This window comes from Metarhizium acridum, assembly GCF_019434415.1.
Source record: "Metarhizium acridum strain ARSEF 324 chromosome Unknown scaffold_31, whole genome shotgun sequence".
Classification (NCBI taxonomy): Eukaryota; Fungi; Ascomycota; class Sordariomycetes; order Hypocreales; family Clavicipitaceae; genus Metarhizium; species Metarhizium acridum.
In genome coordinates, this window is record NW_027094018.1 from 1,815,647 (window position 1) to 1,837,289 (window position 21,643).

A 21,643-nucleotide genomic window follows, 5' to 3' on the forward strand; every position below is an offset into this window, starting at 1 on the left:
TGATTTTACGCTTCTCCTCTACCTGGTTGGCTGGAGCTATCTCGCAACACCTTGCTCCGATATCAATCGTACTCCCCCTTTTACCACCGCGTCAACATGCCTAGCAAAACTTTAGTATCGGGTAATGATGCAAGGCATGCTGATTTTGACAAGATTCTCCATGGCGCATCGTCCGAGTCCCGGGGCGGCTTGCGTGCCATGATGGGCAAGGACCGAGAGGCCAACGAGGTGGCAGTGAAGGAGTATTTCCGACACTGGGACAACAAGAAGGCCCAGGACGAGACGGAGGCCGTCCGCCAGGCTCGAGCAGATGACTATGCCAGCCTGACTAGACAGTATGGCTTACTTGCCACCCTCTTCTTGCACGATTGTAGCTTTTGTCTTGATGGGACGGTTGGCTTACACCAGTGTTTCCAGATACTACAACATCGCGACTGATTCGTCGGGGTGTACCGCGAGATCAACCGCGTCCTCAACCCAGGTGGCATTTTTGGTGTCTACGAATGGCTCATGACAGAGTCTTACGATGATGAGGACCTTGAGCATCGCCGCATCAGACTCGATATTGAACAGGGAGACGGTATCCCGCAGATGTTTGGGTGCGTGAGGGGCTGGCGGCTATAAGGGAGGCCGGCTTTGAGCCGGTACACCATGAGGACCTCGCGGCTTTGGACAGCGGTCCCGGGGTGGTGGCGCATGCGTTTTTGCAAGCCCTTGAGATGGCGAGGATTGTGCCGTCTGGCACAAGCCCATCTTTTGTTCCAATAGTTCAAGTCCATCAACCGTCTCCCTGGATACCGGACACACCTACGTAAGTACTCCCAAAATACAGTCCAAGTCACTGCGTCACGATCCGATGCTTCCAGCCAAGCTTCCCGCAAGTCCTCGAGTTATCTCTTGATGCTGTTTCGGAGAACGGCAAGCGGCCTTGCAGACATCTACTAGCAATTGGAACCACTGTCTAGCAAGATTAGTAGGGTCGTCGCCTCGGTAACGATGGACGCGAGATTGAACGCCTCACTTGGAAACAAATGAATGAACAAACAAAGGCGCCACCGTGGCCCGTTTAATGGGCTCTAAGGACACCTGTAGGTAGTTCTTTCCCGTCTGGTGTTGGCATTCACCCACCTCTCAAGCGTTGCATCGGCATACGGCTGGCACATAACACCGGACACGCAACACCCACCTACGTATGCAGAGTGTTCAGTGTTTCCATTCATCACTTATTTCAGTCAGGTCATCATGGTGCATCTACAAATGGGAAGGACGGCTGTAATTCTGGCGTAATCAGGTTATATGGTTTTATCATCATGCCCCAAGGCTAGGTAGGACAAGGGCAGTCTCCTTTCAGCAAGGGGCTTTGGACCAGCAGTGGGTTTTACAGATAGTTTTCCATAGAATCTACCATTTTGCTATTCTCATTGTCATGAAGCCCGTCTCACCAAGTGTGTTCTCCAACGTCCCAAGCATGTTAAATCATAGACAAGAAGGCAAATAGCGTTTGAGGCTTTGTAAGCGGAAATTAACCTGCCAACATTCAAAAACGTTGCAATCGACTGGGCAAGAATTGGCAGCAGATAGTTGTAATTCAGTATTCGTAATCTTCTACGACGTCTACATGTACACGTTACATGGTATCATGATAGAGCAAAAGTTTTGACTGGTTTGGTAAACCAAAATTCATCGACCCAAGCAGCCAGTATACCCTACAAACTATAACAGATAGCGGTATTTGGGGTTCATATCGCCCAGGGCCAGTTTCTCTTCTTCCGACAGATGGTCCACGTCTTGTTTGCCATTTTGACGGTCGCTGTTTGCCTTCCAGCAGGCAAACGCGTACACGACACAAGCGACAATAGAGACACAGCAGAATGCGATGCATAAAGAGTAACCAAGACTGTAGTCTTGGACAGCTTTGGCGCCCGAGTCTTGCTTAAACGCAAAGGCAGCAATAATACCACCTAGGTTACCGAAACCAACTTGCCAGGCGCTCCCAACGGCTCGTCGGTGGTGGCCACCCAAGTTCATGTTGAACCAGCAAACGATGATGGGCATTGCCGTATAGGCGCCCATGGCGGCTAGGAAAAGAGCAGAATACTGCGCGTCCAGGTTTGTGTGGACGGCGAGAAGGATGGCGAATCCAGAGATGGCAATGCCAATGGGAACCACGGCGAAGAGGGCTCGATGTCTTAGCTTGTCTGAGGCGTAAGCGCAGATCATTGAGAAGCCAAATGCGGCAACCCACGGGGGTACACTGCGCAGCTGAGTCTCAATTTTGCTGTAGCCATAACCGTTCAGAATCGTCGGCGCAAAGTAAGCATAACCATAGGCCGGGACGATAAGACCAAAGTACATGAAGCCACCAACGACGACCTTGTAGTCTTTAAAGATGTTTCCGACGTCACGCAAGGTGATCTTGCGGTCCAATCCAGCTTTGCCCTGGTCGAGACGGAGCCTAGCAGCGACATACTCGCGTTCATCCTCCTTGAGCCACTTTGCTTGCTCGGGGAAGTTGGGGAGCCAGAAGTAGAAAAAGAAGCTGACGAGCACGGTAAGGCCACCTTCAATAATGAAAATCCAGCGCCACCCGCTATAACCACGCATTCCACTCATTTTACCAATGGCGGCAGCGAGCAGCCCACCGAAGGCGCCGGCCAGAGTTGTGCTATTAAAGAAGAAGGAGTACCGTCGTTGGGCTTCATGCCGACGGTACCACATGCCAATCAAGTAGAATGCTAGCCGCGAAAGAAACGTGTGAGTCAGCCCGATGTACCTGGTGTGAGAAATGTGCGCGCCTGAGAGAAAGCAGGCCATCACTTACCACCGGGAAACATGCCTGTTTCAAACAATCCGAGGAAAAATCGAGTTGTCAGCAAGCCGCCATAGTTTCGGACCACCCCCTGCATCATTGTGGTGAAGCCGAACAGAAACATGTTCAAGGATAGCCACGTAGACGGCTTGAATTTCTTGAGGAGGATGTTGGACGGAATCTCAAACAAGACATATGGCACGAAGAAGATGACAATGGCCGTGTTAAACTTTGAGGGATCACCTTTTAAGTCGAGGTCTGTCTCAAGGTCGAAAATCCTAGCATTGGCGATATTGACTCTATCTGTGAAGTAGAATTGGTTAGTTTGTCAGTCACAAAGTGGAATCTGAATAGTAGCCTGTCGGAAAGGCGGATAGACATGTTGATTAGTGTTCTTACCAAGGAAAGCCAGCAAGTACATGACACAAAGGAACGGAACGACATGAAGGTCAATCTTGGTTAGAAGCCGGAGATCGGTCGTGTGTGACGGGCACCTGACCTCCTCTTCGTCCGAACTGCCATCCTTGAAATGCGGTTCCTGTGCGTCTGAGAGTATACCAGTCTCGCCAATCTGAGGCTGGTTGAGCGAGTCGCGGTTTTTCTCATCCGCAGGGACTGCCATGGCGTGTGGGAGGATTTTGATCGTGGATCACCGGACCAAGATACAAATGTCTGCGAATAGTTGTTTCGCCCAGCGACGCAAGTACACTCGAATTCGACAGGTATCGCAATCTTGGCTCGTGCACACAACGAGAAGAGATGAACGATGACCGTGGCAGCACGGCAAGACCCCAGTTGGCGCAAGGATCAAATATTCATCACGACCCGGCCGAGGTCGGCAGCATGGCGGGTTATTATATGGAGAAGAACGACCGTGTCTTAGAAACTAGAGCATAAGCTGACATGAGGTAATTGAAAATGGCCCACCACTGGATCTTGAAAGGGGGGCCCCGAAGGACTGGGGGAGTTGGGAGGGCTTGGGGAGACGACGAGGGGAAGACGAAGACGACACCACCAGACAGATGAATGGAATCTCCGGCGTGGAGGGCTCCAGGTCCAGGGGGGCATCGATCTGGGTACGGACGGAGTGGAGGCGGCCCAACAGCCGCTAAAACGCCTCTGGACCGTTCCATGCTAACAAATTCGTTCAGTGATAACTACTACTAGAATTGACATGGGGGTCCACGTCGGATCCGTGATGGACTTTGGCGGCCGACTTCAAGGGCAGGCGCGACCGGTTCATCCCTTGGCCCCGCAAGCCTGAGGCTAGAAACATCACGCTCAAGTACCAGACGTAAGTCGTTGCGGCCCCCAGCTTGCTTCTCGAACCATTCAAATTGTCAACAACATGCACACATTCCTCGGTCTTTAAATTTTGTGGCGGACTCGCCATGTCTTCGCAATCCTCAACGACGCCTTGCCTGTTCATGTGCGGCTGAAACCTTATTGCTGACATGCTGCATAGCTTATTGCTTTATATGCTGCAGAGCTTATTTGCTTACCATGGTGCAAAAGGAGCATTCGGCGCCCACGGAGTAAGGCAGGATCCGCGGACATGTAAGCTGCATGGCAACATTACGGGACTTGAAGCAAACCATCAAACGAGACAGGGATCCATTGCCGGTCTTTCTCTCTGCGCATAACCGCCCGCAGCATCTCTATTGGACGTCGGGTACAACTTACGGTGGCAATGTCAGCATCGCATCATGTATTTGCAAACGGCGTCGGGAGGCCAAGACCACCGACTGCACAAGTTTGAGTCACGCAGGCCGTTTATTCCCGGGGGGTTCATCACGCCTTCTATGAACATGCAATACCTGCGTGATACGAAAGACGAACAACCCCGACTGACTGGCTGTCCGCTAAACTCAATAGCAAATGGACTGTTGGCATGAGAAACGACCTCTATCTTCAGTGCTATTTAGCTATATGCGATATCTATGATGTTGCTAAAGTTCCCTTCCACAAGTTTCCCCTCCATTTGGGAGCTCTGCTAAATTCGGAGCAACACATCGATAAGGTGTGCAGGATGCCCTGGTCTACCGTGCAGGCCAAGTGAAACAACTGAAATTAACAATTCGAGTGGGCTAGCCGCGTGAATACATGTTGAGATTCTTTAGCCGACATGGGTTGGAAACTGGCTAGAGCTGAGGAGGCTCTCTTACACACGACGGTACGTTTCTGTGTGGAGGCCTCGCCGTTTTTCGAGTGGTGGTGTTTGAAGCAATCAGATGACCGGATATTTGTTTGGAGTTTAGAGAAAGTAGAAAGGACGTCCAAGATATATTATGTACTGGTATCCAACCAAGCACGTTTGCAATTGGAAGCCGGAACAGCTTATATGTACATTCCCGATCTCGAAATGTGGGGATGCAGCGTCCCGAGAAATCTACGTCTGTTGATGATATGAAAGGCTCTCTCACTCGTTTGCAAGTCAAAAATGGTCATTGACAAAGTTGACTTAATTTGACAGCCCCCCCGCTTTACCATCGATCGTTTTGAAAGGGTGCAAGGATCCACATTGACGACACCAAGAAGCCGAGTTCACAGTGTTGGCAATCAGCTCTTGTGTCATCACGTCCAATGATGAATACAAATGGCGATGGGTTATTTGACGAGCCAGTGGAATTGTCGACTCAGATCCAGCGTCCAAGATTTTGGACCGATGAATACAACAACGATTTGGTCGCTTGGGGATCGGACTTCCATCAATGGGTCCGTCATGATGAGCTTCTCCGTATGGAACGAGATTCTATTCAAACCCCACGCCATTACGAAAACCCGGGTATCAATGCAGAATCTCCTTTTCAAGATTACCCGATGCATCGTCAGCCCTTTGCAGGTGTGTCCAACAGGTGAGTTAAGAGATGTGGTAACCGCAGTGCATATCTCGCTAATCAAGGTCTCTCTATTTAAAGTAATTCCAATAATATGAACTCATTTGGAGAATTTATTCTGCCAGGTACTTCAGTGAATGAAGATATCTCGATCAACCCCTGGCACGACTATAGCCTTCCTGGTGGATTTTTCGATCACAATAAATCCGTAGGACCGGGCCATGAAAACTCTTCCACATCAGAGACCACCATCGACAGTATCGAAAACGCATTTGAGCCCATGGCGCAGCGCAGTAAACGCGGTGTCGGAAACGAATTCGATGAGATTAGCGGCCCACGAAGAAAGAAAGCCCGCAAAATTTCTCCAACAACCGCTGAGATAACTCCTGAAAGCAAGGCCATACACGACAAAAGCAAAGAATCCCCAACCAGAGTATTTCAGGAGTTGTTTGAAAGTAAACATCATGCCGAGAAATCATTGGAAACCATCATGGAGCTACATCGCAAATCGGTGGCGGATTGTTCCTTTCCGGCAGATGATGAATCTTTTCCCAAGACAGATGAAGAATATCGTCAGAGGGTGCGCCAGGTATTCGATGCCATCTGCGACTGGTCGTATATCCTGGAGTGGAGGAAAGTCTTGCCGAAGGGCCAAGAGTATCGCATCGGTACTGAATTCTCACACGACAGACCGGAGCGCCGTCAGGAGGAGTCAATGGACGATCCGCCGGCAGACTTTATGCCAACCGAGGCCGAACTTGCCAACATACTGCCGCCCGTTGAAGATCAACAGCGAAGGGTGTTAAGGCAAATACCTAATGACCAGACAATTGAGTGGATTTCATGGGGTATTGTGGTATTTTTTTTCCTGGTGGTTACGCCGTCAACTGTTGGAAGCAAGTTATTGACATGATTCAGGATGCCGCTATCAAGTCCCAGCAGGGGAATACCCAATTTCCATACTGGTGCGTCTCGGAAGGCGGTTAGGAGCCGTACGAAACGTTTGACGCCCGACTGAAGGAAGTGTGTCGTGTTTTGCGGGTGCGTAGTCTGCTCCACCGACACCGTGGCCCAAACACGACCGACTTTGTGTCCATGCGCTTACAAAGAGGATGTTGGCAGCTCTCGAAACAAGTCGTCAAGTCTCTTCTTGGTGCTGGCAACGCTTGGCAAATACGGATTGTCAATCACCCACAGAAAGAGCTCAAGGTAAATTTGCAAGAAACAAGTCTAGGACTTCAGTGCTGATAATGCAACACTTACCAGACGAAGCGAGTAAACTCGAGAGGAAATTTTGCCAAGGCCAAGATTTTGAAACGTTCTGCAAGGATCGATGATGACGCCCGTGGAGGAAAATGAAGTCGGCACTGCGGCCGGTCTGGAAAGTCATTCCATGTTGACCAATTTTACCACCTAGCGTGTTCATGCAGGTAAATAAAACACTTGTCTGGCATGAAAATTAGGTACTTGAGGCGGAATAGATATGAATAAACGCTTCCCAAACCACACCCTTTACTTGTCTGCGTCTATGTGTCTCGTGTCTCTTCCATGCGTCAACAAGACAATTACCCCTGATACGCTTTACAAAAGCCCCTTGCATCAAGCCACCCCCGGCTTCTTCCCAACCATCAAATACATGGGCGTGAACAACTTCCTCCTCCCGCCCTCGACCAATGCATCTGCCGCCCTGCCCAGACTCTCGGCCGTCTTCAGGGGCGACTGGACCCCGATCGTTTGTTGAGGGCACTCGCACGAGAGCGGACGACGGGTCGATCATCATTGGAGGTCGTACTCGGCCTCGCACAAGTGAGGCTGCAACAAGCCAAGGTGGGGTGCAACTGTTCCAACATTGGGTGACTGTTTTGTGCAAAGATGACGGACATAATGGCATAGTTGGCCGAGAGGGGGAAACGGCCCTTTTTGGCGGCGGCATGGACGGCCTCGATGCCGTTGTATACATTGCAAGCTGGGGGCTGGCTTCGGGTGCGCCTTTTGAGGCGATAGCAGGTCCTGGCGAAAACAGGTCTGATGACGCCGATAAGGGTTGATTGCGGCTTCTGAGGCCCGTCAGGACTGGCATCTACTCGGTACACAACCCAGAACATCGGGCAAGGCGTCTCGTCACCAATGCATTGCTCTTTTGCCAGTTGCTTTCTCATTGCCAGTAAGTCGGACGGTTTCATTCGGGACTCAGTTCGCACAAATCGGCATGTCCTGGCCGGGATGCTGTTTGGCGGATGTTCTGACAGCATTTCTGGGGCACAAAACTCATGTCGAATCGATGCCTGAATTCAAGAGGTCTTGGCGCATTTTGGTCCGGCATGCTTGGGTCAGGCATTTCTGAGAACTTTGTGCGGAATGTATGTCGCGGTGTAGCTGTCGATGCCGAGATGTTTGCGAGGTTGAAGTTGAATTGACTGAATTGACCAGAGTTGGTTCTACGGAATAGCCTAGTTTACGTAGAAATAGAAGAATCGTTTTAAACTGCTGTTTAACAAGAATATCTGTACAGAGTAGGAACAGCAACAAGAGTCGAGCTCGCAAGACAATTCAGCTCTATCCATGCACCGACATATCTCGCGGGAAGCCCGTTGGATAATTGCAGAACAACACGAGTGTGGACATATACTAATGCTTATTTCTACCATACGCAGAACCCGTCTCACTTCATGCTAGCGTTGAATAATAGAAACACAAAAGCAATAGGCCCTTTTGTTAACCAACGGGGTGAGGTGTGGTGTAGGTGTGCAGAGCTGGTACCTCGTGTAACCGCATTACACAGTGGTGAGCAATGAAGCGAGCTTGATCTTGACATGCAGATATATAAAATCACAAAACATACACTGCGCCAGTGATTTCACTGACTCCATTTTGTCAAGTCTGTGAACAACGTTCCGGTTGTGCTAGTTCCTGGACCGCTCCCACAACAGTGAACCCCATGTGTGCCTAAACCAACCGCAGTGATACCTCGGCGGAATATGCAATCAATGATACGAACCATTGTCTGGTATTGAACAAAGATCCACCCGAGATCAATTAGCTTGACGCCTCCCCCACCACAACATGCTCGTGCGCCCCTTCGATGAAAGCCCCACGAACATATTCTTACACCACTCCGGTGTCGCAAAAAGCTGCACTACCCATTGTTGAACCAAAAAAAAAAAAAAGAGCCTGCCCCTGGATCCAAGATTCTGCATTTCGACCCATCATCAAAGTACACTCAAACATGGCTACGATCCGACATGCTCGACGGGAAGGTATGCCTTCATTCGACAACCAGGCCCCGACTTCCAACTGCTCCTGAACTGACACATCGACCGTTGAAAGATGCCCCCGTGATCCTCGAGCTCATCCAGGCCCTCGCCGACTACGAAAGGGAGCCTGATGCCGTCGAGGCCACCGTCGAGTCACTCGAGAGGACAATTGCCTTTGCCCCGTCCGATTCAACCGGCAACGACGCCACGGTCCCCAACACCGAACCCATCACTCCTGACCGACCATCCCGCTGTTTGCTGCTATTCTCCCCCGAGGGCAAAGCCGTCGGAATGGCACTGTATTACTACAGCTACAGCACGTGGCGATCCAAGGCTGGCATCTACCTAGAGGATCTTTTCGTCCAGCCTTCTGAGCATGGGCGAGGGTACGGCAAGAGACTGTTGGTCGAGCTGGCGAAGCAGGTTGTTGTTATGAAAGGCGGAAGGCTCGAATGGGTCGTACTCAAGTGGAACGAGCCCAGCATCAAGTTCTATGAGAGCCTAGGAGCGCAGGCGTTGGACGAGTGGGTTGGCATGCGTGTTGACGGAGAGAGATTGGAGAAGTTGGCACATTCTTTGGACCAGGCTTGATACCATAGAAGCTCCGGCGTTGGCGAAATAAAGGAGAAAGTGAAGAGAGGAATGGTAGTGTGGTGCTCCAGTCATGCATCTGGCTTGTTGTGTATTTTGTTTCCTCTTCTGTCCACACTTTCGAAAATCCCCTGTTGGGCTTTTGTTGCAGCCGGCAACTTGGATGTCGCATTTCCCCAACAAAGGGAATACTGTAGTGTGTGCGGATCCTGTTCCACAATCGGGGTGAGCTGCCATGTCCTATTGTAAGCTCTGCGGAACCATCTGTTCGAGACTTGCTTGCTACACTCATGTCCACCATACGGACCAGGATCGTACTGTCCCGTTCGGCGTTGTCGAGACCTTGTCTTGGGTTTTTCGATCCTTGCGGCGGGCGTTGTGGCATAAGATTCCCAACTCCAACTCTGAGCCGACTCTGTCGGCAAAGGCACGTCTGATGACGCATAATGCCGCCGCTGAGGCACAGCCCATTCGCCTTCTGCTTGCGCCCCAGCGCTTAATCGCCGCAACAGGTCCCATTCTCCTTTACCCAGCGGGGGCATGATCTTGTCCGCACTCCTCCTCCACCAGTGAGCTCGCTTCGCCCTCACCAGGCTCTCCGCAGGCGGTTTCCCCCATATATTGGTCTTGGGGACGAATTGGTCGGGGTTGACGGTCTTCACGGCGCTTCCGGGCCAGCTAGCTGTGCCTTTGGTATCTTTCTGGTGCTGCCTCTGCGATTCAAGAACCTTTAATAGCTTAGGTTGATCCCATTTCTCAAAAAAATCATTCTTTGGCTTGCGTGCCGGCTTCGCCTTGGAGGCGTCTGCGCCTGACTGTGTTTGTGCGTCGCTCTTCTCTTTCTGATCCATTAAAGACTCCAAGGCTTTGGTGTCACTGGGACCTTGCGGTTTGACAAGCTGCGTCATTAGCTCTCGTCTTCTGTTGCCGGTTCTGCCAAATCCCTTCATCATCAAGCTCTGCATGGCAATCTTGTCGCCGCTGTTGGCAGCCCGCAAGGTCCGAAGTGACGACTTGGCCTTTGCCAGTCGGTTCTTGGTGTGCATTCCATCTTTGCGGCTCTTGTGAAATCTAGTCCGGATGGTTGAGTCGATGGTGGCTCGGAAGGCGGGTGGAAGATACGAAGCTTCCCGGAGGAGATGGCGATAAAGATGGATGGGTGGGAGAGATTGAGGGAGGGGATATGTCGGGGCGGGCATTATGGCGAGGCGTACAAATAGAGAATGGGAGAATGCAAGCTAGGGCCGAATGCCATTATGCATTGTACGAGCACGACGTTCTTGATTTCGAAAGCTGATGACTTTACAATCTGTGGAGCGCGACTCCCCGGCCCGGACCAACCTCGAGGCCCACAGTCACTGATGGTCTGGTTGCACAGATGCGGTCGGATCAACAACGGTGTAGTTATTATTCACTACGCAGTCATCGTCCACCTTGCCAAGACAGCCATGCTCCTCCGGGGTCTTAACTAATAACAAGTCTAAGAGTAAAAGGTATATTATTTTATTAAGAAATAATATAATAATAAAATTTTTAATAATTTCTTAAGTTACAAATAGTAGTATTATATTTATTATACCTCTACTCCGTATGTAATATAATAAAGTCGTTTTTTGCGGTGTGAGTCACCGGCATAAACTATATTTTACTCCACGCGGTTGATAGTTGAGGCTATCGCGAGATAGCCTTCGCCGGCGCGCGCTGTAATGAATCACCAATTGGCTACTGTGTGACTGTGTGTCTGATGCATCGCGATGCGTTCATGGTGTCTTGCGTGGTTAGAATAATAATTATATTGAATTATTATTATTGAACTCATAGTAAAATCAAGAGGCTAGAAATATATAATATAATAGGGATTACGTGAGGCTGAACCCTTAGCACGTGACCACCCTTAACATAAACGATCCGTTGTCGCCGCCCAAAAAAAGAAATCCGAGGCGCGACACGCGTGACACGCTTCAACACGACCCATTCACGTAACCGACACGTCTTGATTAATTGACTGGCGGCATTCCACGACCACGCGTAGCGGCCAACGAGGCCGTATTGCTTCGAGTTTCGTCATCGCATGACTATCAGAGAGGCACTGGCAGCGCATGCCTGTTGCTGCACCCCTCGTTTTGTATTTCGTGCATTTGCCGGCACCCTCGCTTTTCCATTTGGAGACGGAGCGAGACAGGCAAGAGATCTGTGTAACACTTAAACGCTTCGACAGTGATTGTGTCCAATTTCTTTTTCCCGTTTCTTTTCTTTTCTTTTTTCTTGTCAGATCGCAGCACGGGCAGGCATCTGTAGCTACAAGGCTTGCCATTCGGCCGGGCCTCAATTGAATTGGCCCGTCTTGGTTAGCAGACAAGACTTGCAAGCTTTCCCCTCCTCTCCACCATTCCATAGACGAGTTGTCTCTCACTTACGCACGCACTTGTGCACGCATAACTACCACGGCGCTGCCCTGCAACCAACCCACTTGCCTGCTCCGTTCTCCGCCATTCATTTCGCCTGCAGCTGGGACTCACAACCCGACAAACTCCCCTTCGTCGACGCCGCAAATTCTTGTCGTATTGGTATTTTGCGACCGGATACCGAGCAGAGCAGCCGGGCATCACGCAGCCGATTTTGTGCGCGCGCATATGACCCTCGACAGCCCTCGGCCCTCTATCTATTCTTGAGGCGTCAGTTCCCTCGATTGCGGACTCCGCCCACACGGCGTCACTTTTGGTCTCTTGCCTTTCTCAATTCCTTCTTTTCTTACATGGCGCAAATTTTTGCCAATATGCCGTCAGCATCGCAGTCATCTCAACAGTCTTTTACCATGAGCCAACAGTCCCAACCGAGGCATAGCGCCTCTTTCCACCCAAGCTATAATGGCGCAGACGGGCCCCAGATCTACTCTGTACGTGCTCTCAGTCCATGTCACATCAACTACTTTAAAAGCTTATAGGTGGCTAACCAATTTGCTACGTCGCAGGCTTCATATTCAGGTGTCGATGTCTACGAAATGGAGGTCAACAACGTGGCAGTCATGCGAAGACGTAACGATTCTTGGCTCAACGCCACCCAGATCCTCAAAGTCGCCGGCGTCGACAAGGGCAAGCGAACCAAGATCCTCGAAAAGGAGATACAAACAGGCGAGCATGAAAAGGTCCAGGGCGGCTATGGCAAATATCAGGGTACTTGGATCAAGTTCGAACGAGGCGTTGAAGTTTGTCGGCAGTATGACGTAGAGGAGCTTCTGCGACCACTTCTGACATACGACATGGGACAGGACGGCGGTGTTGCCGGCAGAGGAGATTTCAACACTCCCACCAAGGAGCAGGCCATGGCGGCTCAGAGGAAGCGGTTGTACAATTCGGGTGTAGATGCCAGGCCAAATGGCATGTCCGGTACCTTTTTCAAGAACATCTCTAGCACCGCCTCACATGCGGTTGCGGCGATCAGCAAAGCTCGCTTCGACTCTCCAGGGCCAAGAAGTCGAAGCGGTCCTGCCCGGGCACCTAGCTTCAGCCGGCAACCGTCGATGCAGAACGGCGATGAGTTCCCCGGAAACTCGCAACAGAGCTACACCTCCGACTATAGTCAACAACTAGATTCGGCATACTCTACGCAACAAGCAGCCGCCTTGTCTGGCATGCCCGAGCATGAGCCTCCTCGTAAACGCCAGCGGGTAACAATGACGCCAGTCGACAGCTTCAGTGGATACAACCAGAATATGGACATGTATGGGACCGCCTTCCCAGGATCGCCCACTGAACCCAATGAGTCTTTCATGTACACACAAAGTGCAGTTCCAGATGGCGTCGCTGCCGGCGATGACGGCAATGGTCCCTTGCCTCCCCTGCCGTATGAGATGTCTCCTGACGTGGAAATGAAGCGCAACACCTTGATGGGCTTGTTCATGGACTCATCACCCAATGACACCTCGAAGCATGAGTTGCTGCGAACATTCAGTCCAGCTGAGCTTGATATGCCTATCGATCCCCAGAGTCACACTGCGCTTCATTGGGCGGCCACTCTGGCCCGCATGCCACTTCTGCGTGCCCTGATCGCAGCCGGCGCATCTCCATACCGGGTCAATGCATCCGGTGAAACTGCGTTGATGAGGGCCTGTTTAGTCACGAATTCGATGGACCAAGGCTCGTTCCCTGATCTTCTCGAAGTCCTCGGAGGCACCATTGAGTCTAGAGACCACAAGGGTCGAACAGTGCTGCATCATATTGCTGTAACCAGCGCCGTCAAAGGTCGCAATGCTGCTAGTCGATACTATCTAGAGAGCCTTTTGGAATGGGTTGTTCGACAGGGTAGCGTCCCGAGCAGCCAGGCCAATAGCAGCGTTTCCAATGGCTCACAATCCGCCATTCCCAAGATGGGAATTGCTCGTTTCATGAGTGAAATTGTCAATGCTCAGGACAGTTCGGGTGACACCGCTTTGAATATCGCGGCTAGAATTGGCAACCGAAGCATCATCTCACAGCTTCTGGAGGTTGGTGCAGACCCCAACATTGCCAATCGTGTCGGCCTGCGGCCTCTTGATTTTGGCATTGGTGGTGACAATGCGGAGGAAAAGACCAACAGCGAAATGCCAGCTGAGAAGAACGGCGCTGCCGGGTCGAGCCAAAGGACGCGAGAGAGCAGTGTTGAGATTATTGCGTGTAAGTTTCTCCACAGCCACGCTGCGATACCTTTATGTAGCTAGCATATTAGCTGACATGACATAGCCATCACACATCTCCTCGGCGAGACGGGAACAGCCTTCCAGCAGGAAATGAAGTCCAAGCAAGTCTCATTAGACGCCATGCATGCGACGCTGCGCACGACCTCGACCCAGCTTGGTGACGCCCGCCGCAATCTCGAACAGCTAACCTCCACCGTCAAGAAGCAGCAACTTGCTCGACAGAAGGTGTCCAACCTCGCACATGCCCGCGAAGACGAGCAGCTCCGCCTAATGAACGAACAACAGCGCTCATCACAGCCCAACCCCTCAGCGTCATGGGAGACCGAGTTAGCAGCCATGCTCGAAGCAGCTGAAGAATCCGCAAACAGCGGCGGCTTTGGCAGCGAGGGCATGCTCCCAACCGCCTCCATCCTCCGATCACGCATCCGTGCCATGGAAGCCCGCCGCGAAGTAACCCGTAAGATGGTCTCCGCACTCAAAGGACGCAGCCGCGACGTCGAAATCAAGTACCGCCGTGTCGTGGCTCTCTGTACAGGCGTCCAAGAGGGAGAGGTCGACGCTGTGGTGGACAATCTCCTCAAGGCTGTCGAGAGCGAGCGTGATGAGCTAGACATTGGCCGTGTACGAAGATTTCTAGGCGGAGTCGAAGGTGTGGCGCATTAATGATGCCTTCCCCTTGGCGTTTTTTTTTTCCCCCCAAGTTCTTTCAAACCCCGGAGTGTTATGATATCCCGTTGGTTTATATGCTTATAATACCTTCTGTTTTTTGGCGCTACTTGGGCACGGGCTATATTTTGGGTCCTTGGGATGGACTTTGTTTTAACCCCCCCCCCCCTTTTTGATTCCTGCCCTTTTTGGCTATGGAGTTTTTGTGTACAAAACTGCGCTGTTGAGCGTCTGGATAGGCGTTGTGGCTGGCATTGTAATGCTTATTATAGTACATTTCTGTAGGATTGCAAGTTGTGGCCTGGCAAGTAGTTCTGAAACCGATACTTGTCCGAGATCCTAATACAACCAATGTGTTAATTCAGTCTCGTGTCCGCTTGTTCAACTGCGCTTGTTTGTAGTGTCGGGGGATTAATATAGTATTGTGCGACATGTACGCCTGGCCTTGACTATCCATTCTACGCATCAAACGGGCCTATGCTTTTGGTCCCATACCCATCCAACCACTGCTTCCCAAACGCCATGCCATGCTTAAAAATGTCCCTAGTCAACATCCAACCAAACAAATAAAACGCCAGAAACACACTCCCCTACGCCACTCCATTGCGGTATACTCCTTCCCATTTCTGTTCAACGTCTCCTACTTTTGTCTTCAGTTGCTGAATCTCCTGGTCCAACTCGTCAACATTGCGCGACAGGGCGCCGACCTCTTCGAATCGTCGTGCTCCCGAAGCAGAACGAATCATCTCCTCAACCATGAATTTCTGTTCCTCCAGGATCGCTAACCGCTCCTTGAGGTCCTTCTCTTCTGTTTCTAATTGGCTGACAACGGTGCTACTTTCACTGGCTGCTTGAGAACCGGCGTCTGAAGCGAGTTCCGAATGCCGCAGGCTCGAGGTAGATTGCGACGGCGTCGCGAGAAAACGAGAAGACTGTGACGGCGCAGAGTGATGGCGCAACACCTGCGGCAAGCTCTTCAGCGGCAACATGTTTGTGTGTAGGAAACTATTCGTGTATGAGTATACGGCTTGTTGTAACATTTGCTGTGTCGGGCTGTCTGTCTTCAAGTCCCGTAGTCTCTTTGCTGCCATGCCATACTTGCCGAAACTATCTATCAACCTTTTACGAATCTTGCCGGCTTCTTGGATTTGCGCATGACTCGGTGGGGGTACAGATAGGTCCATCTCTCCGTTGGGCAGCGTTGGCGTTTGCAAAGCTTGGAGAGCTCGGTGAAATGAAGGAAGCAATTGGCGAATACCTCGTTCAAATTGTCGCAGGGTTTCATATGCCTTTTGATCTGGAGGCTTGTGTAGGAGCGACTCAGCGAAGTCACGGCCGGAGAAAATGGTATGGTTGCATTCACGGCACATGCGTATATTGAGTGCGAGGCTATTCTCTCCATTGGCTCCGGCCTTCTCAGTTCCATTTCTGGGCGGCTCTGCAAGTCGGTCAGTCGATTATCTCAAGATTTTTAAGTTTGTACGTTCTTACCAGAGGCAACATTAAGGCCAACTTCCGAGGAGCACCCAGTTTGACTGTCCGCACAGACAACCCGCCCACATATTCGACAATGGTGTCGTCTAAACGTCCACGAGCCAAACTCTTGTTGACAAAATGGGCATTTTGACACCTTTTCATCATCCTCCCAAGTGACAACAGATTGCTCTATTAGTTTTCGATTATTTTTCTGTCCAGTAAGGGTCGATACAGGGGAAAGCAATGACCCATTGAGCGACGGCAGCTTCTCGGGCGGGTTGGCTAACATCCTCGTCAACTTGGACAACCGTTTCTCCAGTCTTGAAACTTCCAGTTTTTGTTGCTCCACCTTTTTCATTCTAATTTCAGCAAACGTATTCATGTGATCTACCAGCACTCCATTATGGTCGTTATACCCCTCCCTGGATTTATAGCATGTTTCACAGACTCTTGCCCAGTATCCTCGTACGGGTTCGTGATTCGCGCTTCTGCTAAGCTTCATTTGGTACATTGTATGCTCTTCGCAGAATAGTCGCCCACAATGCCTGCAGTTAATATTGCCATTCATGGGGCCCAGCCTCTTCCCACACGCAGGGTCTGTACATAAGTCATGGCTCGTCGGCCGCTGCCAGTGGTTTCGAGTTATGAGATCGTCGGGGTCTATGGGTGCCTCAAGTGACGCCTTTCCCGCGGTTGTCCCTAGGGCAGAAAAAGGGTGCGATTCGTTTGACTCGAAAACTTCCAGCCCACGCAGCTTCTGGTTTATTAGAGATAATGGCTGGAAACGCTTGGCTTTGAGAACCTGCTTATCAAACCAGGTTTTGACCTCATCCTGCGCTGCTTCTGGTAGTTCTTGGTGGCTGTCGTCGATATGTCGGTTGAGCTGGAGTAAGGTGACCTATTACACAGACTTAGAGATGCTGTTGTGGAGTCGATGCTCGAACGGCGATGCGTACCATTTCTTCGTTACATATTGGGCAAACCAGGCCAGTAGCGTCGGTTGCATTGTTCTTCCTCTGGGATCCGACGCTTATGCTAGAACCGATGTCCCGACCGAGCTCGGGCAAGCTCCCACTAGCTGGCGGTGACATTGATATTGAGCCCATAGACGCGGTGCTCTCGGACGGAGGAAGCGGGCTCGCGGATCTGGGAGCTGATGGAGGAGTCGGAGGTGCCAGACCCTTGCCGCTGCCGAGAATGCGGCCGCCTCCAAGTTTACGTCCAGACATGGCTGCAGCAGGACGAAGCTTGCCGGGTATTGAAGTTGAAGGCCAGCCAAGGTCAAGGTCAAGGGAGACGAAGGTCAAAGCAACTCGAAACGACGAGACGACCAGGCGCGGTCGAGCTACGTGCTTCGAGCTGCACTGATGTATGCGGGTGCATGCAAGACCGCAGGGTGGTGAATGCGGAATATAGACAAGCCAGGGTTTGGGAAATAGAAGCGGAAAGATGAAGCAAGCAAGCAAGCAAGCAAGCGAAGCTAGATGTGGCGATGATGTGATGTTCAATGCTTTGTCCATCGACTGGCCCCCGCCGCCTCGCTGAGTACCTAGGTACCTACCTGCTGGTAGGTTGCCAGCGTCTGGCTTCCCGGCCCACATGCAGCACCAGCCACGAGGCACACGAGCACAATCGCTGGCGGCTAGAGATTTGCCCCACAGCGGACACTCGTGCACCCGTTGTTCAAACATTGAAACGTTTGGATTTGGATGTCATCGACGGCCATTTGGTATGTTCTGCTGTTATTATGGGCGTGATTCGGCTGTCGAGGCTCAATGTTCTCACACGCAGCGCGTGTTGAAGTCAGATTCAAGGTGCCACTGTAGCCAACTCCCAACTAGAGTGCCGTATCAACTACCCACTAGGTAGTACTCCGTAGTTACCTAGCTGTTGCCCACTTGAGCACCCCCCCGCCCGCAACTACTAATGATAGGGTCCTCAAGTGCTAGCTCCCTGTCAACTCGTCCGTGCCAGTTATACTTTCAATGAGCCAGCCCAGCTTAGCGCTTCCACCCGATCATCGGCATCTCGACCCAACCTTTTTTTCTTTTTTTGTTCTGCATTCCCATCCATCTTCTCCAACTCACATTTCTCAGTCGCGCCATGGCTAGGAAATTTCCAGAGGTGCAGCCAGGAGGGAGTCTCATATTGGCCTGGCAGATCAAGGACAAGAAGGTGCTTGTCGTCGGCGGCGGCGAGGTATGCCACACGAAACCTCGATGCTATGAGACTGTCGCACATGCAACACCGTTCGATGCCATGGAATAACACCCCAACGCTCAGTTGCTAACTAGAATTTTTAAACCAGGTAGCTGCCGGCCGCATCCTCAACTGTCTCAATGCTGATGCCAGCGTTACCGTCGTCTGTCCTGCCTCGGGCCTCAGTGCTGAGGTAGCTTTCCGCGTTGCCCAGAAGCAAGTTACACACGTCGACCGAGTGTTCGAGCCTTCAGATTTAGAAGGTGCTGAAATGGTCCTTGTGGCCATTGACGATCCCGTCGCTTCTACCGTTATATGGAAGCTGTGCAAAGAGAAGAAAATTCCTGCCAATATTGCCGACGTGCCCCCTGAGTGCGACTTCTACTTTGGCAGCGTACACCGCGATGGTCCGCTTCAGATCATGGTGAGCACCAATGGCAAAGGCCCCAGACTTGCAGCGTCTATCCGGCGGTTTATTGCTGGCAAGTTGCCGAGGAACGCGGGTAATGCTGTCGAATCAATCGGCCTGCTACGGACAAAACTGCGCAAGGTTGCACCAAATGCGGAGGATGGTCCAAAGCGAATGCGATGGTGCGTCTCTCTCTATACTTTCAAAGCCTCTAGCCATTTTTCAGGTTCAACCAACTGACTCGATGCTATTACAGGATGTCCAAGGTTAGCGATACCTACAAGTGGGATGAGATGTGCAGCCTCACTGTAGAAGACATGGATAACCTGCTGCTCTTCTACCCGGCTGATAAAGTCCCTTCCATGGATATTTTGCTGGCCCTCAGAGGTGGGAACGACGTGAGAAAGCTTGATGTATTTGACGGCTCTTTTGGATTTAGCGTGGGAGCATAAAGTGCTGGTTCACTGGCGTTTTGCAGCATTTGATTCACCGTCTTTGGAAGCTATTTTGAGACAAACTAGGATCGGAAATTCAGAATTCATTGAGCTATATAATTTTTTTCATTTATTTGTTTTGGTTGAAAACATGAGCCTGGTTCAGAAATATGAGAGCTCTTTGGTGATATTTTTTATGGACTGGATGTTAATCGTGTTGCTCGCTCAGCTGACTCTGAAGACGATCCCGTTCCGTAAGTATGCGCATCAAAGTTGCGGCGTGTGTGTGTGTGTGTGTTTACTAAATACCTTTGACCGCTCTTCTAGAGGTTTTTATTTTCGGCTAGTTCGATGTTATTCAGTGTACGCAGGGATGGACACAAGCCAAGCTTGATGTGTTGGTGGAGAACTGGACGTCGTTGCAAACTGGCACGGGGGGGATACTGAAGCCCTCTACTCCGTACTCAGCACTGAGTAACTAATAAAACAGAAAAAGGCAAAGAATTCTAAAACTTTAACATTGAAACTTCAAAGAGCCTTGAGAAATGTCTTTCTAAACCCCTTCTTGTCACAGACATTAACATCATTGACGATTTTTATATTTATCGGATAGTCGTTCATGGAAGGGTAAATAGTTTCTATTACCTGCAAGGGAAACCTTAGTCAGCAAAAATTATTGTGCGCTTAGAACACCAAGACGACGACTTCAACCCTCCCAACGGCAAAACCCGCATCCAAGTTTTCTCTTCTTTCTCCAGAGCTTCACGTGATATATGTCGCTCTGTCTATTACGAACGCCATTTTACAGGGCATAATTACACTAGAAAGAGTGCGACGCGTCAGCCTCACGCGACACCAAGCTTTGGAATTGTGAGGGCTGCAAAGATACGATGCCGCCGAGATCTGGACAATCTCGTAGTGATTTGGCAGACGACGACAGTGACGCCGCGGAAGAAGTCTTGCCTCCATTTTTCAACACCACTTTCTCCACGCACCGCGTGTCCCCATTGTACGTGGGAAGACAGGAACTAACGTCATCACGGCTAGAGCAGCTGGCTCATCGCCTTCGGGATACACTAGTAGGAGATGTTGTACGAGGTATTCAAATTGGTCTCGAGTCGACAGACACGCCAGCTGGGCAAGTTGGCTCGCTTAGGTCGGTCAAGATTCGCTGGTTTCATGCGCAGAGATTACTGGATCGTGACCTCTTCTACACGGAACAAGATGGAGGCTCTGGGCTTACTGACACAGTGATGCGTCGATGGAACCGACTACAAGAGACATACAAAAGGGGCCTCTGGATTGAAATACGACATGAGAATGCGGCTTACATCGCGCTGCTACTGCCAGGACACCCAGGTACTGTGAAGGATAGAAGATCAGGAACGCATGGCTTCACCATGCAGCCTGATGGCAACGCTCCCGCTGCGAAAATCAACCAAGATCAATTCATCCATCTGCCGCTTCTCCTACTACGGATGCCACAAGCTCTTAAAGGCGTAATTGGCGATTGGATATCAACCACATTTGACTGCCGAGTAAGCAAGCTGAACTTGGGTACACGAACGCTCGTCACAGTCTGGGAGGATTGGATCAAGACGGCAGGTTTGCCAGGAAAGGGCCCAGACTTTGCGATTTCGCTAGCATTTAACGCCCCGATAGCTAAGAAAGAGCCGTCTGGCCCGACAGAATCGGAAGATGAAAGTGACAACGACGGCATGTCTTCGGATCCCGGACTCCGTGGCATGGACATTACCATCGCGCCGCAGGATCTACGTCGTTTTTTTCGCCGCGGAGAGCAATCAGGCGAATTGTACAGAAGCAGCAGCTCGGGCCCTTGGGAGAACGATATCAGGGAACGTCGACGGCTGGCTGGTGGAAACGCAGATGACGGCTGGGGCTGGCGGGCAAGCCAGGAACCAGATGAGCATCCATTCACCGAGGCACTCGCCCGTTATCTTGACCATCACCTAGCGCTCAACATGTTCCATCCCAGTGTGCGGGTTGTGCAGATTTCATGTGGTGGGTTTATGCTCGCACAATCCCGCTTAAAGATCGTCAAAGTTGGATCTGTGTCGGACGAACTTGCGCGAGCGGCATGGGTCTTTGTCACACGACTAGGCGAACGACTTCGTGCAGACCATCTGGTTGATCTCGGCTTATGAGTGAGCGCTCCGACTTGGGAAGGTCCCAAAGGTTCCAACAGTTCTAACAATACAACAATACCAAATCTCCAGAGCGCTAGGCGGCACTACGAACTACCTGCATACATAACGCGAACGAGGTATTAACC

The 21,643-nt window shown here is 51.1% G+C and overlaps 11 protein-coding genes across 11 annotated transcripts; 7 read left to right on the top strand and 4 right to left on the bottom strand.

Moving 5' to 3' along the window:
• Window positions 1-96: 96 nt before the first annotated feature.
• J3458_005408 (uncharacterized protein) lies at window positions 97-514 on the top strand (the record flags this gene model as incomplete). Its single annotated transcript, XM_066118787.1, has 2 exons — window positions 97-335; window positions 418-514. The coding sequence occupies 2 exons, from the start codon at window positions 97-99 to the stop codon at window positions 512-514; spliced, it is 336 nt and encodes a 111-aa protein (XP_065976308.1).
• A 991-nt stretch (window positions 515-1,505) lies between these two features.
• On the bottom strand, window positions 1,506-3,781 carry TNA1_1 (transporter). The gene is made up of 2 exons (XM_066118788.1): window positions 3,209-3,781; window positions 1,506-3,112 (listed from the first exon to the last, which is right to left on the bottom strand). Exon 2 carries the CDS (start codon window positions 2,812-2,814, stop codon window positions 1,714-1,716), a length of 1,101 nt encoding a protein of 366 aa, XP_065976309.1. The 5' UTR covers window positions 2,815-3,112; window positions 3,209-3,781; the 3' UTR covers window positions 1,506-1,713.
• A 175-nt stretch (window positions 3,782-3,956) lies between these two features.
• J3458_005410 (uncharacterized protein) lies at window positions 3,957-4,265 on the bottom strand (the record flags this gene model as incomplete). The annotated part of the gene is made up of 1 exon (XM_066118789.1): window positions 3,957-4,265. The coding sequence occupies one exon, from the start codon at window positions 4,263-4,265 to the stop codon at window positions 3,957-3,959; it is 309 nt and encodes a 102-aa protein (XP_065976310.1).
• Window positions 4,266-5,740: 1,475 nt separating this feature from the next.
• Window positions 5,741-6,559, top strand: J3458_005411 (uncharacterized protein; the record flags this gene model as incomplete). The annotated part of the gene is made up of 1 exon (XM_007812432.2): window positions 5,741-6,559. The coding sequence occupies one exon, from the start codon at window positions 5,741-5,743 to the stop codon at window positions 6,557-6,559; it is 819 nt and encodes a 272-aa protein (XP_007810623.2).
• A 760-nt stretch (window positions 6,560-7,319) lies between these two features.
• J3458_005412 (uncharacterized protein) lies at window positions 7,320-7,694 on the top strand (the record flags this gene model as incomplete). Its single annotated transcript, XM_066118790.1, has 1 exon — window positions 7,320-7,694. One exon carries the CDS (start codon window positions 7,320-7,322, stop codon window positions 7,692-7,694), a length of 375 nt encoding a protein of 124 aa, XP_065976311.1.
• A 1,178-nt stretch (window positions 7,695-8,872) lies between these two features.
• Window positions 8,873-9,491, top strand: J3458_005413 (uncharacterized protein; the record flags this gene model as incomplete). The annotated part of the gene is made up of 2 exons (XM_066118791.1): window positions 8,873-8,903; window positions 8,974-9,491. The coding sequence occupies 2 exons, from the start codon at window positions 8,873-8,875 to the stop codon at window positions 9,489-9,491; spliced, it is 549 nt and encodes a 182-aa protein (XP_065976312.1).
• Window positions 8,890-10,795, bottom strand: J3458_005414 (uncharacterized protein). Its single transcript, XM_007812434.2, has one exon. The coding sequence runs from the start codon at window positions 10,688-10,690 to the stop codon at window positions 9,563-9,565; it is 1,128 nt and encodes a 375-aa protein (XP_007810625.1). The 5' UTR covers window positions 10,691-10,795; the 3' UTR covers window positions 8,890-9,562.
• A 1,580-nt stretch (window positions 10,796-12,375) lies between these two features.
• Window positions 12,376-15,260, top strand: SWI6_1 (transcriptional regulator swi6). The gene is made up of 3 exons (XM_066118792.1): window positions 12,376-12,387; window positions 12,463-14,143; window positions 14,210-15,260. Exons 2-3 carry the CDS (start codon window positions 12,493-12,495, stop codon window positions 14,827-14,829), a joined length of 2,271 nt encoding a protein of 756 aa, XP_065976313.1. The 5' UTR covers window positions 12,376-12,387; window positions 12,463-12,492; the 3' UTR covers window positions 14,830-15,260.
• PEP7_1 (carboxypeptidase Y-deficient) lies at window positions 15,237-17,750 on the bottom strand. Its single transcript, XM_007812436.2, has 3 exons — window positions 17,265-17,750; window positions 16,324-17,206; window positions 15,237-16,270 (listed from the first exon to the last, which is right to left on the bottom strand). The coding sequence occupies exons 1-3, from the start codon at window positions 17,535-17,537 to the stop codon at window positions 15,423-15,425; spliced, it is 2,004 nt and encodes a 667-aa protein (XP_007810627.2). The 5' UTR covers window positions 17,538-17,750; the 3' UTR covers window positions 15,237-15,422.
• A 560-nt stretch (window positions 17,751-18,310) lies between these two features.
• Window positions 18,311-19,739, top strand: MET8_1 (Bifunctional dehydrogenase and ferrochelatase). The gene is made up of 4 exons (XM_007812437.2): window positions 18,311-18,507; window positions 18,617-19,098; window positions 19,173-19,604; window positions 19,678-19,739. Exons 1-3 carry the CDS (start codon window positions 18,412-18,414, stop codon window positions 19,366-19,368), a joined length of 774 nt encoding a protein of 257 aa, XP_007810628.2. The 5' UTR covers window positions 18,311-18,411; the 3' UTR covers window positions 19,369-19,604; window positions 19,678-19,739.
• Window positions 19,740-20,240: 501 nt separating this feature from the next.
• On the top strand, window positions 20,241-21,515 carry J3458_005418 (uncharacterized protein; the record flags this gene model as incomplete). The annotated part of the gene is made up of 1 exon (XM_007812438.2): window positions 20,241-21,515. The coding sequence occupies one exon, from the start codon at window positions 20,241-20,243 to the stop codon at window positions 21,513-21,515; it is 1,275 nt and encodes a 424-aa protein (XP_007810629.2).
• Window positions 21,516-21,643: the final 128 nt, after the last annotated feature.

Coding starts and splice junctions, on each gene's coding strand:
- TNA1_1 (XM_066118788.1), bottom strand. CDS start 2,814: ATGGCCTGCTTTCTCTCAGGCGCGCACATTTCTCACACCAGGTACATC.
- J3458_005414 (XM_007812434.2), bottom strand. CDS start 10,690: ATGCCCGCCCCGACATATCCCCTCCCTCAATCTCTCCCACCCATCCAT.
- SWI6_1 (XM_066118792.1), top strand. CDS start 12,493: ATGGAGGTCAACAACGTGGCAGTCATGCGAAGACGTAACGATTCTTGG. Junction 14,144..14,209: donor CAGTGTTGAGATTATTGCGT/GTAAGTTTCTCC, acceptor GACATGACATAG/CCATCACACATCTCCTCGGC.
- PEP7_1 (XM_007812436.2), bottom strand. CDS start 17,537: ATGTCTGGACGTAAACTTGGAGGCGGCCGCATTCTCGGCAGCGGCAAG. Junction 17,207..17,264: donor CAATATGTAACGAAGAAATG/GTACGCATCGCC, acceptor TCTGTGTAATAG/GTCACCTTACTCCAGCTCAA. Junction 16,271..16,323: donor TGGCCTTAATGTTGCCTCTG/GTAAGAACGTAC, acceptor ACCGACTTGCAG/AGCCGCCCAGAAATGGAACT.
- MET8_1 (XM_007812437.2), top strand. CDS start 18,412: ATGGCTAGGAAATTTCCAGAGGTGCAGCCAGGAGGGAGTCTCATATTG. Junction 18,508..18,616: donor TTGTCGTCGGCGGCGGCGAG/GTATGCCACACG, acceptor TTTTTAAACCAG/GTAGCTGCCGGCCGCATCCT. Junction 19,099..19,172: donor GGTCCAAAGCGAATGCGATG/GTGCGTCTCTCT, acceptor ATGCTATTACAG/GATGTCCAAGGTTAGCGATA.